Here is a 14,160-nt window from a genome sequence, read left to right on the forward strand (position 1 = left end):
GACTGGAAACAAATACATGAATGTACTCCATGGATTGCCGGTCCTCTTCACCCTTACCTTCCACTGCCATCCTCTCCCGGAGTTCCTGCTGTAACCGGCTCTGCCTGTCTTCCAGCTCTAATTCTCGAGCACTGAAAGGAGAAACAAGGCAAGAATGAACCTACGGCGCATGCTGGGCTGGCAAGAAGCCACCACACAGATTGCCACTTAAGCAAATTAAAATATTCTGGTGTTTACTCTCCTCCCACCATACTGTATTTACCTTCCCAGACCCCCTTTCAGCACTGTTCTGACTTCTTTTGGAACAACACTGGAGATGTGTAGCCATTTCTTTCCTGATAAAAATGTAATTGTAATGCTTCCACAGCACCATTCTTCAATGGGAGTGGGCAGATGGAGAAAGAAGAAGATTGTGGAGAAAGATTCCCTTTTTCACATGTCTGGGCAGCAACCAGCCCAGCTGCTTTCTTAGACTGATTTTATTCACAGTGTTACCAGCTAGATTTCAAATCCAAGACAGAAACAGCGTGAAGGAGCAGATGCATCTGCAGTCGTTGCTCAAGCCACATTTTACCTCTGTGCAAGTCTCCCTCCTGCTACATCCCACTCTGAAGAAAAAGTTACCTGCCAGGTAATGGACGACTGAGGGCATTGCCTTCTCAGATTCCAATCTGAGCAGCATTTTGGGGCTTCTCTGGTAGTAGCATCCCAGAGCACACTGATCTTTTGAAACACCAAAGTCAAGTCTTGCTTGCTCGCTCAGAAACTTGTTTCAGTAGCATGCAGTGCACTTTGGTGCATAAGCACTACGGAAGTCCCTGGTGTTCCTAAGCTGGAAAAGAGCTGCAGCATCTGCGCCCAGTTGGAAGGCTATGGGGTCCCACTGGAAACAGAGAAGTGAGGACTACAGGACCCATTTAAAGAAGGGACAGGAATGCAGACAGCTTGGCTGCATTCAAAAAAGGACCTTGGACCAGCAGAAGAACGGGTTGCCCAGTCATTCCCTGAAGACCACTTGCCACTAAAATTACGGATTAAAGATTGAGGTTGAACCTGCAAGCAAGGGATGCTTTGTACGGAAAGAGCCTGAGAGGACAGTGGGAGGGCTCAAACCTTTGGTTAACATTCACACTTAGGACTTTTCCAAACCTTTTGTGCTTCAACTCATCACAAGTTCTTTTTGTACTAGAGACTCTTCCAAAATGTACCTTTAACAACTTACTGGCTGGGAACTGCATTCTATCCAAGAGGCTTCTGAACACTTATTACTGGCCTCTTACCATCACAGCCACGACAGTGCAGCAAGGAGGCCCTGCCAGTACTATCTGTGAGTAATCTCATCTTTGAAGCTGTGCTACCCCATGCAGAAAGCCTCTGCTCACTCACAATATCATCAGCTCAGACTCGTAGCGCACCAAAGCATTCTTCTCCTGCACCAGCTTGAACCACTCCTGCATCAGCTTTGGATCATCCTTCTTTCCCATGCCTGCCAAGAGAGAAACCTTGTAAGTTTTCAGGATGATGCCCTGCCATCCCCACGAGTCCGACAGCCAGGAACAAAAATGGGGGCAAAATGTGCAAAGAAAGCCGAGCAAGATGCTGCCAGAGCACTCCCAAGCCGGGTCCGTTTAGTTTGCCTATGGCACACAGAAAGAGGAGGGCACAGAACTGTAGGTGTCACCTCCGAAAGGATTCTCTTCTCCTTGGATCAACACATTCTGAATCCGTTTTTGCCATTGCTCCTCCCCCCCTTCTCATTATGGTAAACCCATAATTTAACGGCTCATTTCTATTTAGGCTTCCCTAAATTAACTTGAACTTTAACAACTTTTTTGCACCCCTCCATGTTAACGCCTTTAATGTATGATGACTGGAACCTCTCCCCACCCCCCCAAAAAAACCCTCTGTACCCCTAATGTTATACCCTCCTGTCCTTCAGTCACATCAACTGAATCAGTTTTTTTACTGGTTAAGTGTGGCCCCTTGCCTACCTCTATTGAAACCCTGCCTTTTCACTGGCTTATCCGTTGAAGAATTCTCCTCTCCTGTGGTTCCTTCCTGCTGCATCGCCACTCTCTTTGGTGAGCCTTCTCCTAATGCATCTATTAACAGCAGTTCACTGCATCCTACAAGTATATTATTCCTAGAATTGCTCATCAGCATTAGAACTACACATACAGAAACCCACGCTACATTTGCTAATGCAAAAGGGAGAGAGTGAGAACACACTTCAGAACTCACTTTTTAAAATTTCATTTTATTTTATTTTAAAAGAAACAACCCTGCCTCATAACCCACAGGCAATGGTGTCAAATGTATTGCAGATGAAATTGCTACACTATGTTCTCTAGAACTTTCTGCAGTGATTTGAGATATGCCTCAGACCCAAGAATACACCATAGAAGCTATTCCAAGGTAACTCCTATTTTGGGCCCCTTGATCCTGCAATGAGCTACATGCAGGGGGACCTCTCTGACCCCTCATTGGGCGTCTGCCTGCGTGCATGGAGTTTGTTGCAAGAGGGGAGCCTCCAAACTGAGCTCAAAGGTGCAGAGATTTGAGCAGAGCACCTGTTGGTGTTTATGATGCAGGCCTCTACCAGCTGCATGACTGAAATTTATCTTCTCTCACGCTCCACAGACTAACAAGGTTTCCTAGATTAATTGACATCTCTGCCTAGTTATACATTATGGACACTTGGCATCTATATTAGAAGCAGCTTCTCTTTTAAGTACAGTCTTATGGAGACCAGAAAAAACCAAACAGAAGGTTTGCTATTTAAATTCCAAATACTGAGAAAGCTGGAAATATGTGCCACTCCAATGATCAGTACATTCATATCAGTGCCCTGCCTCCATCCCTAGCTCCAACCAGTCCTTACTCTGAGGTCACGTGGGAGATCCAGTACCTCCTGTTAAGCAGCAGCTTTCCTGCTTAGAAATACCTGCTACTGAAATACAGAAATAGTAAATGTTTAGGGGATACTGCCCCCTGGTCCCCCATAACAGATTCTGGCTCTCTGGATTTTATACCAGTCTGTTGCTCAGTTCCAAGCATTCTTTTCTGAACCTCTCTGCACAATATGCCCAGGTGGCCATGGGAGGGGGGAGCTTAGACATGCAGATGTCCAGTGCAGTGGCGCCATGAAAGCACTGGGAAGTCTCCCCACCCTTTCCAGTGCCAGGATGTAAAATAAATGCCTCTAAGAAACAGCCAAATACACCTTGCTACTGACCCATGATTGTATGTATTTATGTATTTGTTTTTAACAGCCAATGAGCAGAGGGATGTGGGAGGGGTGGGGAGGAAGGGTGGACAATCGATATGAGAGCACCATGGAAAGCAGAGTAAGTGGTTAGCAAAGTTATGCTGTGATCACATTCCACCCCCTCCCCCATGCCTTGGCAATGGAAACTCTACTATGGCAAACTCCATCTGGGACAAATTCAAGAATGTACTCAGCAAGACATGGATCACAGAAGACCAATCTGATTTAGGTTGGTTGGTTTTTTAAAGCTCAGGGATGTTTTGCAAACCGGTGTTTGTAAGGACACAGTATTCCTTTAATCCATCCATACAAATAAAACAGTCGTTTACGGAAGGAGATTCTCTTCCCTCATCCCCCGCCCCGTCTCCCAGACACCTGTGACGAAGAATAGAGAAATCAAATACACCAAATGAAAACAGGAGCTTTAGAGTATGATACTGCTGCTGCCACTGCAAATCAATGCCCCAGTGACCTTGAGACTACCCCTTCCCCAGTTAAGAACAGAAAAAGGGATACTGTACCTTTAAAAATGGCACACTCATACAAGCTTGTTACAGAGGTTGCTACTGAGACTGAGGGAAGGGGACAGGAAGGAGTTTGGATATATAGATATTTTATGTCACCAGCCAACTAGTGCTGCTATGAAAATCCAGCTGGGGTGGATGGGGATAGAGGTTGTGTGAGGTTACATTACCTTCATGGGCACAGCAAGGGCAGAAGGAGAGAGGTCTACGGCGTGGTGTCCCGGCATTGGGCTCAACTTCAGTAGGACCAAATGAGGAAGGGGGAGGAGAGGAGGAGGAGGAGAGGAAGAGGGGGAAAGGGGTGAAATAAAAGACAAGCAGAGGACAAAAAGCGTAAGAGTGAGAAAGAAAGGAAACAACAAGAAGAAAAGAAAAAATACAAGAAATGGAGAAGCAGAAATGAGGGAAACAATCTACAGATGAGTAAGGTCCCTCATCAGCACAGGTAACAGACAGGAGCAGACTGAGGCAGTGGGAGAAGCGGTTACTGAGCTGTACAGTTACAGGGAAGAAGATTACTCTTGAGTTTTTCTTGTTCATTGTGGGTTTTCAGTTGCAGAGGCTTCACTCTAACACCATGTTGAGTGTATGAGATACCAGGACAGTAGGTGAGGACGGCTGAATAATTATCTCTTGCTGACAAACTCAGCATTTAAAATAAGACCTAAAAGGTCTCCATTACCTGTATGGGTCTGAAACTTGGGGCCCTGAGCCCTGCCACCCGAGGCTGAATGTGACGCCAGAGCATTGTAGCTTCATGGGGGCCTCTGTGGCCCCACGCAATTGCCCTAACACTGGCCCTGGCTTTTATACACAGAAAACCAGTTACTGTGGCACACGTGGGCTGTGGAGTTTTTACAGTATGTTGGAGTGTTGAGGGGAAACTGGGAAAGAAAAAGGTTGAGAATCTCTGAACTAGATGGTCATCCAGGGAGGAGGAGAGGGGGAGGGGCAGCAACATGAAATTGAACCCACTTTTAAAGACACAGCATGTCCACCAATAATTAACATTTCTAACAGTATCTCAGGAGAACACATGCACCAAGAAGTGCCTGAATATCAAAGCTGGAGGCTTAAGATACCTAAAATATATAGAGAGAGATATACCTATCTTATAGAACTGGAAGGGACCCTGAAAGGTCATCGAGTCCAGCCCCCTGCCTTCACTAGCAGGACCAAGTACTGATTTTGCCCCAGATCCTCAAGTGGCCCCCTCAAGGACTGAACTCACAACGCTGGGTTTAGCAGGCCAATACTCAAACCATTGAGCTATCCCTCCCCCTGTGTAGTTAAGAAGGAAGGAATGCCTGTGTCAGGGAAAGGCAGTAACTCAACAGCAATTATATGAGTTATGAGAATTCATAACTCACAGAATTCAAAATAACTCAGCATATATGACAGTGAGGCAGCTCTCACTATAGAGACCTACACTATTGGCGAACAGGGAGGGCGTTAGAAGGGACCATCACAGAACTAGTGCAGCACACATAGGACACACTGGAGTTGGGGGGAAAGCAAATCAGCTTGCAAAATCATGTGACTGAGCAGCACGGCTCTCTCTGACAGGACGAATCTTTTGCACGGGGAGTAGGAAGGGAGAACATTAGGAGAGGTTCCACAGTCAGGAACATGATAGTTACAGCTTGAGCCTCATGTCACTTCCATTTCATAAACCCTCTTTTCAGTTCATGTAGAATTTTAAAAAAACACAATCCATTTATCCTGACATATTGTTTTTGTGTGTGTGTGTGTGTGTGTGTGCGTGCGTGCGTGCGCGCCTGAAAACACACCCCCAGCTTTGTTTAAATCTTTCAAAGATGGTGGCTGAGGAATTCTTGATTTGTCTTGTTAATGGAAAATTTAGCTTGGAAATAAAACTCTGGAAATGTCTGTAAAAGATAGTGTGCTGAGTATACACCATCTGAACATCCCATCTCTTCACTGAAACTCTGCTTCTTCTGTGAGGAACACGAACTATAACTCACATCAAGATATCATTATCACCACTTCCATCTCTTGCTGTAAAAATATTCAGAGTGTCTTCTTGCTTGATCTGTTTTTTAGACTGTGAGCTCCTTGGGAACAAAGACTTTTCTGTGTGTCTAAGAGCACTGAGCAGAGTGTGCCCAAGCAGAACTTTCAGAAACATGCACCAAACTGTGCTGCTACAAATGTTCAAAGTTGCAGATGCTGGAAAGATTACGTGTCACTTACATTTGAATATACAATCATTCTAAAGAGGACAAGTAGTTCTAGAAATAGCAGCTGCAGACTGCACAGGCTCTTATTTGTCATACAAGAATTGAGCAGGCCCCACATGCTATGTGGTCTGTCTGGCAGACCATGGAAGCATGGCTGTAAGCTAGTAAATGCAGTTATCACTGTAACACCAATGAGTGAGGTACCAGGTATAAACCCATGTCTGCTGCATAACGCATCCCACAGGGAAGACTATATTGCTGCTACTATTCTGTAACTACAGCATGGAAGCTCTTCTTGCAGTTCTGGCTGAACTTTTTTCTTGCTCCTAACCTCTTCTTTGCTAATACCTATAATCCCCTCGACCATTCCCCAAGCAACGCGTGTTGACAATCAAGTTATGAAGGCTTCAGGTCCCCATAACTATAACTCTAGCCCATTAAATGAATATTAATACTGCTCTGCCAGTAAGACAATGTACATAATGTGAATTACGCACTGTAGAGTTATGTTTAATTGCATTCTTTTCTATTACACCAGATAAAAACACGTAGCATGTCATGTCAATGCATACAAGTTATGTGTTCATACATACCAGTGCAGAGATAAAGTTGTTCTGGAAATTTTAACTCAGGCCTGGTCTACACTACGTGTTTAAACCGAATTTAGCAGCGTTAAACCGATTTAACGCTGCACCCATCCACACAATGAGTCCCTTTATATCGATATAAAGGGCTCTTTAAACCGGTTTCTGTACTCCTCCCCGACGAGAGGAGTAGCACTGAAATCGGTATTACCATATCGGATTAGGGTTAGTGTGGCCGCAAATCAACGGTATTGGCCTCCGGGCGGTATCCCACAGTGCACCATTGTGACCGCTCTGGACAGCAATCTGAACTCGGATGCACTGGCCAGGTAGACAGGAAAAGCCCCATGAACTTTTGAATTTCATTTCCTGTTTGCCTAGTGTGGAGCTCTGATCAGCACGGGTGGCAATGCAGTCCCAAATCCAAAAAAGCTCCAGCATGGACCGTGCGGGAGATACTGGATCTGACCGCTGTATGGGGAGACAAATCTGTTCTATTAGAGCTCCATTACAGAAGACGAAATGCCAAAGCATTTAAAAAAAATCTCCAGGCTATGATACAGAGTCCACAGCACAGTGCTGCGTGACAAGCGTAACAGAAAGCCAAAGAATCAAACGGACGCTCATGGAGGGAGGGAGGGGGTATTGAGGATTCCAGCTATCCCACAGTCCCCAGCAGTCTCTGAAAAGTATTTGCATTCTTGGCTGAGCTCTCAATGCCTGTAGGGTCAAACACATTGTCTGGGGTGGTTCAGGGTATAGCTCGTTAATTTACCCCTCTCCCCCCATGAAAGAAAAAGGAAAAAAATAGTTTCTTGACTTTTTTCAATGTCACCGTATGTCTACTGCATGCTGCTGGTAGACACGGTGCAGCAGCAGTAAACAGCAGCATCCTCTCCCTTCCCTTCCCCGGTGGCAGACGGTACCGTACAAAAGGACTGATAGCCGTCCTTGTCATCATCCTGTGAGTGCTCCTGGCTGGCCTCAGGTGAGGTCGGCCGGGGGCACCTAGATAAAAATAGGAATGACTCCTGGTCATTCCCAGTAGATGGTACAGAATGGCTGGTAACGGTCTTCATCATAGCAACTGGGGGCTGAGCTCCATCAGCCCCCTCCCTTTCATGTGTAAAGAAAAGATTCTGTACTGCTTGGACTATCATAGCAGTGGGATGCTGGGCTCCTCTCCCCCGCACCGTTTAATGTCCTGCCTGGACTATCATAGCAGCTGGAGGCTTCCTCCCCTTCATTTTATCTCACTAACAAGTCAGTGTTTCTTATTCCTGCATTCTTTATTACTTCGTCACACAAATGGGGGGACACTGCAACGGTAGCCCAGGAGGGTTGGGAGAGCATGGAAGCAACAGGTGGGGTTGTTGCAGGGGCACCCCCTAGAATGGCATGTAGCTCATCATTTCTGTGGGATCTGACATGGAGAGGCTGTGGTCTCTGGTTCTCTGGTACACTGGTACCATATTCTAGGCAGGACTGACTATTTTTAGATACCATAAAGGAGGGATTGACTCGGGGAGTCAGTCATTCTCATTTTTGCCTTTGCGCCCCCGGCCGACCTCAGTCAGGGGCACCCACGACAGCAGCAAACGGTACAGAATGACTGATAACTGTCATCTCATCGCCAATTTACAATGGCATGGCAGATGGTACAGAACAACTGATAACCGTCTCTGCTGTCTTGCAAAGGCAAATGAATGCTGCTGTGTAGTGCTGCAGTACCGCATTTGTTAGCAATCCAGTAGACATACGGTGACAGTAAAAAAAAGCTGAACGGGCTCCATGGTTGCCATGCTATGGCGTCTCCCAGGGCAATCTAGGGGAAAAGGGCGCGACATGATTGTCTGCCGTTGCTTTCACAGAGGAAGGAATGAGTGATGACATTTACCCAGAATCACCCGCGACACTGTTTTTGCACCATCATGCATTGGGGTCTCAACCCAGAATTCCAATGGGCGGGGGAGACTGCGGGAACTATGGGATAGCTACAGGATAGCTACCCACAGTGCAATGCTCCAGAAATCGATGCTAGCCTCGGATCATGGACGCACACCACCAAATTAATGTACTTAGTGTGGCCACGTGCACTCGACTTTATACAATCTGTTTTACAAAACCAGTTATGTAAAATCGGAATAATCCCCTAGTGTAGACATACCCTCAATCTCCTAACTTCTGTACAACCAAAACCTTTGTTTTCAAAAGGTGACGAGCAATCCTTTTTAAAAAATGGAATACGCATAGTTTTATATGCTGAACACCCCAAATATCAAAGGACAGAATAAAATGCGATCCTTTCTGAGTTGAAAACTTACCTTTTTTATCACGTTAGCTGTTACACTACAGCATGTGCCATGATCTGAAGTCACAGCTATCATGGAACCCAGCTTACTGGTCTCCAGACACGTACTACTGTTTTAATATAAAATCATTAAAATGTAGGGCTGGAAGAGACCTCAAGAAGTCATCAAGTCCAGCCCCTTGCGCTAAGGCAGGACCAAGTAAACCTAGATCATCCATAACAAGTGTTTGTCCAACCTGTTCTTAAAAACCTCTAATGACAGGGATTCCACAACCTCCACTGGAAGTTTATATCTAACCTAAGTTTCCTTTGTTGCAGATTAAGCCATTGCCTCTTGTCCTACCTTCAGTGGACATGGAGAGCAACTAACCACTGACTTCTTTATAACAGCCCTTAACACATTTGAAGACTTATCAGGTCATCCTTCAGTCTTCTTTTCTCAAGATTAAACATGGCCAGTTTTTTTAAACTTTCATCTTAGATCAGGTTTAATAAATCTTTTATCATTTTTGTTACTCTTGTCTGGAATCTCTCCAATTTGTCCATATCTTTCCTAAAGTGTGGCACCCAGAATTGGACACAGTACTCCAGGTGAGGCTCACCAGTGCCAAGTAAAGCAGGACAATTACCTGCTGCGTCTTACATACAACACTCATGTTATACACCCTAAGACAATATTAGTCTTTTTGCAACTGTATCACATTGCTGATTCATGTTTAACTTGTGATCTAGCATAAAGCCCAGATTCTTTTCAGCAGTGCTATCATCTACTCAGTTATTACCCATTTTGTAGCTGTGCACTTGATTTTCCCTTCCTACGCTAAGTACTTTGCTCTTGTCTTTATTAAATTTCACTTGATTTCTGAACAATTCTCCAATTTGTCAAGGTCATTTTGAATTATAATCCTGCCCCCCAAAATGCTTGCAACCGCTCCCAGTTTGATGTCATCTGCAAATTTGATAAACATATTCTCCACTCCATTATCCAAGTCCTTACTGAAAATATTGAATAGTACCAGACTCAGAACTCACAAACCCATGGTGGCTATTCCTTATAACGCTATTATCCTCTAGGTGCTTACAAACTAATTGTTTAATAATTTATTCCAATATCTTTCCAGGTATTGAAGTTTGGCTGACTGGTCTACAGTTCCCCGAGACCTCGCTGTTCCCCTTTTTAAAGACAGATAGCATGTACCCTTCTCCATTCCTCTGGGACTTCACCCATCCTCCAGAAGTTCTCAAAGACATTTGCTAATGGTTCCAAAATTGCTTCAACTAGTTCCTTAAGTACCACAGGATGAATTTCATCGGATCCTGCCGACTTGAATAGATCAAATTTATCTAAATATTCTTTAACTTGTTTTCACCCTATTTTAGCTTGTGTTCGTTCCCCCTTGTTGTTCATATTAATTGTGTTGAATATCTTGTCACTATTAACCTTTTTAGTGAAGACTGAGGCAAAATAGACATTAAACATCTCAGCCTTCTTGGTGTCATCAGGTATTTGCTCTCTTTTGCCATTAAGCAGAGGATTTACACTTCCCTTCAGCTTTCTACTGCTCCTAATGTATTTCAAGAACCTCTTCTTATTGCCTTTTATGTCCCTTACTAGGTGTAACTAATTTTGAACCTTACCCTTTTTTATTTTGTTCCTACACGCTTGTGCTATTCTTTTGTACTTCTCTTTAGCAATTCATCCATGTTTCCACTTTTTGTAGTATTCCTTTTTGATTTTCAGGTCATTAGTAAGCTCCTGATGGAGCCATATTGGCCTCTTATTTATAATGTTCCTATCTTTCCTTCACATTGGGATAGTTTGCAGTTGTACCTTTAAAACCATTTCCTTAAGAAATTGCCTGCTCTACTTAACTATTTCCCTTAGATATTTTTTCCCATGGAACCATTTCTCTGAGTTTGTCACAGTTTTGTTTTTGTTTTTTAAAGTCCATTGTCTTTATTCTGGTGCTCTCACTCCTTCCTTTGCTTAGAATAATGAAATCTGTCATTTCATGATCACTTTCACTCAAATTGCCTTTCACCTTTAGATTCACTACCAATTTCTCCCTGTTGGTCAGAATCAAGTCTCAAACTGCTGTCCCTCTGGTTACTTCCTCCACCCTCTGAAATAGATACAATTCCCCAAACAGGCCAAGAAGTTATTGAAAATGTGGTGTTTCCAACAGATGGCTAAGTAGTTCAAGTCTCCCATTACTAGTAGGTCTTGTGCTCCGGATAATTCTGTTATTTGTTCTAGAAATGCCTCACACACCTCCTTCCTGATTTGATGCTCTACAGTAGACCATAACCATGACAAGTTATTTTATATATATTTTTTCTGGAGCTGTTAATATGTTCTCAAAAACATCAACATGGCATTGTTGTGAAAACACTAGCATTCACCTGCTAGTAGAGCACTGGTGAAAGTGTTTGTTTTAGTGCACACACTAATCCCAGTGGTTGGATGGTGCACATACTACTCCTGCCATGAACGATAATGTGTGCTGTTTCCACTGCACTGTGATTTATGAGATTTATAAAACCTTCCTCCTCTTCTCCCAATACCTGCTCCACTGTTAGAGCCGGTTGTTCCCTGCCTCACTCTTCCTTATAAACACCCTTTCCCTCTGTCAACCCAGGCTCTGGCCTGGTCATTTCTCCAGGTCTCTCCCTGCATCCCACATGCCAGACCCCACTGCACCCTAGCTCCACCACTGCTTCCACAGCCCCCTTACCCTCTTACAGTCTAGCTTTCCTGCTTGTCTCAATTCCTGTCTCGTGACAGAACCACTGTCTCACCCTTGCAGCTTTTTGCAGCAACCACCTCATAATAGAATTATTATTTTTCCCAGTGACCCCCCTACTCTTCCTCATCATCAGAAACACCTCCACACCAGACCTCACAATGCTTCTCTAGCATCCAAATTCTTTGCCAAAAGCCCTGCGACCTAATCCCACTACATCCGCATCATAACCCCCCCCCACCTTCCTAGCCTCTACTTCTCCACGTGCTACTGTCTTCAACTGGAAGCATCTCTTCTTCTCACAGAGTCCCCTCTCCTGCAGTGATCTACTACTCTGGCTTTACTGCCTATGTTAATGCTTCCTCCTCCAGTAGAACTTCCTCTGTTCCCAGTCATAAGGAATGACTTGGAAAGGGTTCCAGACTTTTTTATTTGTAACATATAAACAAGATGTTGCCATTGTATTACACAGTTACAAGATTTGGGGCAAAGCTACATTGTATTGCAGTGTACTGAATGACTGTCCTGCCTTACATTGATCTGCATAGCATACTGTACTGCAATGAACTATTACTGAAACATTTATAAGGCACCCGACATCATGGTATTGTATTGTGCATATCGCTGTATGACACTGTGCTCTATTATTGTACTATACAACCCCAAACAGCTCATTTTACTGCACTGTAGGCTATACCATCCTATTCAGTACAGTACAACGTCTCCACTCTCCTCCTATCTGTATGGACTCCCCATTTTTAGTGATTCCTGTAGTGGAGTGAGTGATTGCACATAGATTTTACCATGTTATCATTAAATGGGGATTGTTTAGTTAAACAAGTTAAATCTATGCTAGTTCATGGAGCGAGGGAATTGAACTTTTTATAGATGATCATGGACCCCAAATACATTCCCATGTCATCCACATTCACTAGCCCTGCTGGTGGATCCCTTTAAGAAAAGCCCTGTAGCTCTCTTATAAAAAGAGAATCAGGAACAATTTCATTTGACAAATAGAAAAACATCTCTCTTTAGCAAGATCGTTCTTTTAGCCGGCCCACTTACCATCACATTTAAATTCCACAAAAGCTCCATTTTTAAAAGATGGGGTTCTTTATTTAAGGCTCTGACTCGATAGGTTTGTGCTTGGGCAGGGATTGGGTTCTGGGCAAGCACAGATAAAGCCTAACCATACAAAATAAGCAGTTTACAAAATAGCGATGAAGCCTTGGTCCCCATCTATCCTGCCCTGCCCTTGTCACTTCTCCTTGCACCTCACCTCCATTTCAGCCTTGCTGCTTCTCCCAGGACTTTTCACCTCTCCTCACCACATATTATGGGGCTCTCTTAACAGTGTTTTGCACGGCTAGGTCTTATCTATCTTAGCGAGAGAAACTACCACCTCTTTATACTAAAACACAATCCTTGCTAGAAAGGAGTTAAAACGATTTCCCAGGCCTGCGTCATGAGGGCCAAAAGGACCAGTACATTAGGTAGATGAATGTAAAAAAATCTGTTCTTTAAAACATTTTTCAAAAATTTATGTTAATTTCGTGCTGGTTAAAAGCCCTAGACTGGCAGGTCTGGAGACCCAACTCCTCTGTCCACAGCACGGGTACAGTGTGGGTACCTGCAACGCAACTCTCCCCAGATTGTCCTGCTAATGTGGCTCAGTCCTGGCCTACAGGAGGCTAGGGATGAGAGGGCAATCTGGTTTCCATGACCATTCTTTGGTCTCTCCATTGACACCACCAGTAAGGGTGTTAACTGTGGCAGCAGTCTGTGTTTTGTGTTGGGAACTGGACTGAGAATCCTCTATTTTGTTTCACATATGCCACCAAACAGCCAGCATATGGCAATGGCTTTTGGTCACTATGGAGCCTGGCCAGACTGAATCGGAAAAATCAATGCTCTAAATCTGTCTGCACAGGGTGGCTCTGTAAAAAGTTACATGCATCAACTGACTCTCACCTTGGCAGGTACAAAACTGTGTTGAAGGAATTACCCTCACTAAATCTTTCTTTCAGGGGTAGGAGAATCTGCATCCAACTGTTCTCTGTTACTGATATCCGTGAAAAACCTCAGATATCAAAACTAGGAGTTGGACTAAGAACACCTCTGCTCTTAAACCTCTTATAGGAAAAGGAACAATTTTAGAGTTATCAAAATACATCTTCCTCTCTGTTACATGCAACTCAGAAGAGTTCTTGAGGATTTTTTTGTAGCTCAATTTATCTAAAAACTCCCTGAATCCCTCGACCACATATTTTGTCTCTGTTTAACAACTTAACCCTAGTCCACTGCCCCAGGTAATGCACTGTTGGAAGGACAACATCCCAGATTGGTTTCCTCCTTTCTCTGCTGTGAGATGCTGTTTCATAAATGCAAAGGAAGCACCAGGCATCCAGGCAGGAAGAAAGTACAGTGGAAAAGCTGAAGGTGGCAGTAGGATTTCTAAATTAAACCCCACCATCAGCCTCAGTAAGTCTCCTCTGCATAAGCACTACGGGATGAGAGCTGAGCTGATT

At 44.1% G+C, this 14,160-nt stretch overlaps 1 protein-coding gene across 1 annotated transcript in view; it reads right to left on the bottom strand.

The window, feature by feature from the left end:
* Positions 1-14,160, bottom strand: part of MICAL3 (microtubule associated monooxygenase, calponin and LIM domain containing 3) — a 171,057-nt gene that overhangs the window by 7,617 nt on the left and 149,280 nt on the right. The window contains exons 39-40 of the mRNA XM_050920677.1: positions 1,387-1,486; positions 58-131 (exon numbers count right to left, since the gene is read on the bottom strand). Coding sequence (XP_050776634.1) covers positions 58-131; positions 1,387-1,486 — 174 coding nt within the window. The remainder of the gene's footprint in view (positions 1-57; positions 132-1,386; positions 1,487-14,160) is intronic.

The sequence above is a fragment of the Gopherus flavomarginatus genome, chromosome 1 (genome assembly GCF_025201925.1).
Source record: "Gopherus flavomarginatus isolate rGopFla2 chromosome 1, rGopFla2.mat.asm, whole genome shotgun sequence".
In the NCBI taxonomy this organism is placed as follows: Eukaryota; Metazoa; Chordata; order Testudines; family Testudinidae; genus Gopherus; species Gopherus flavomarginatus.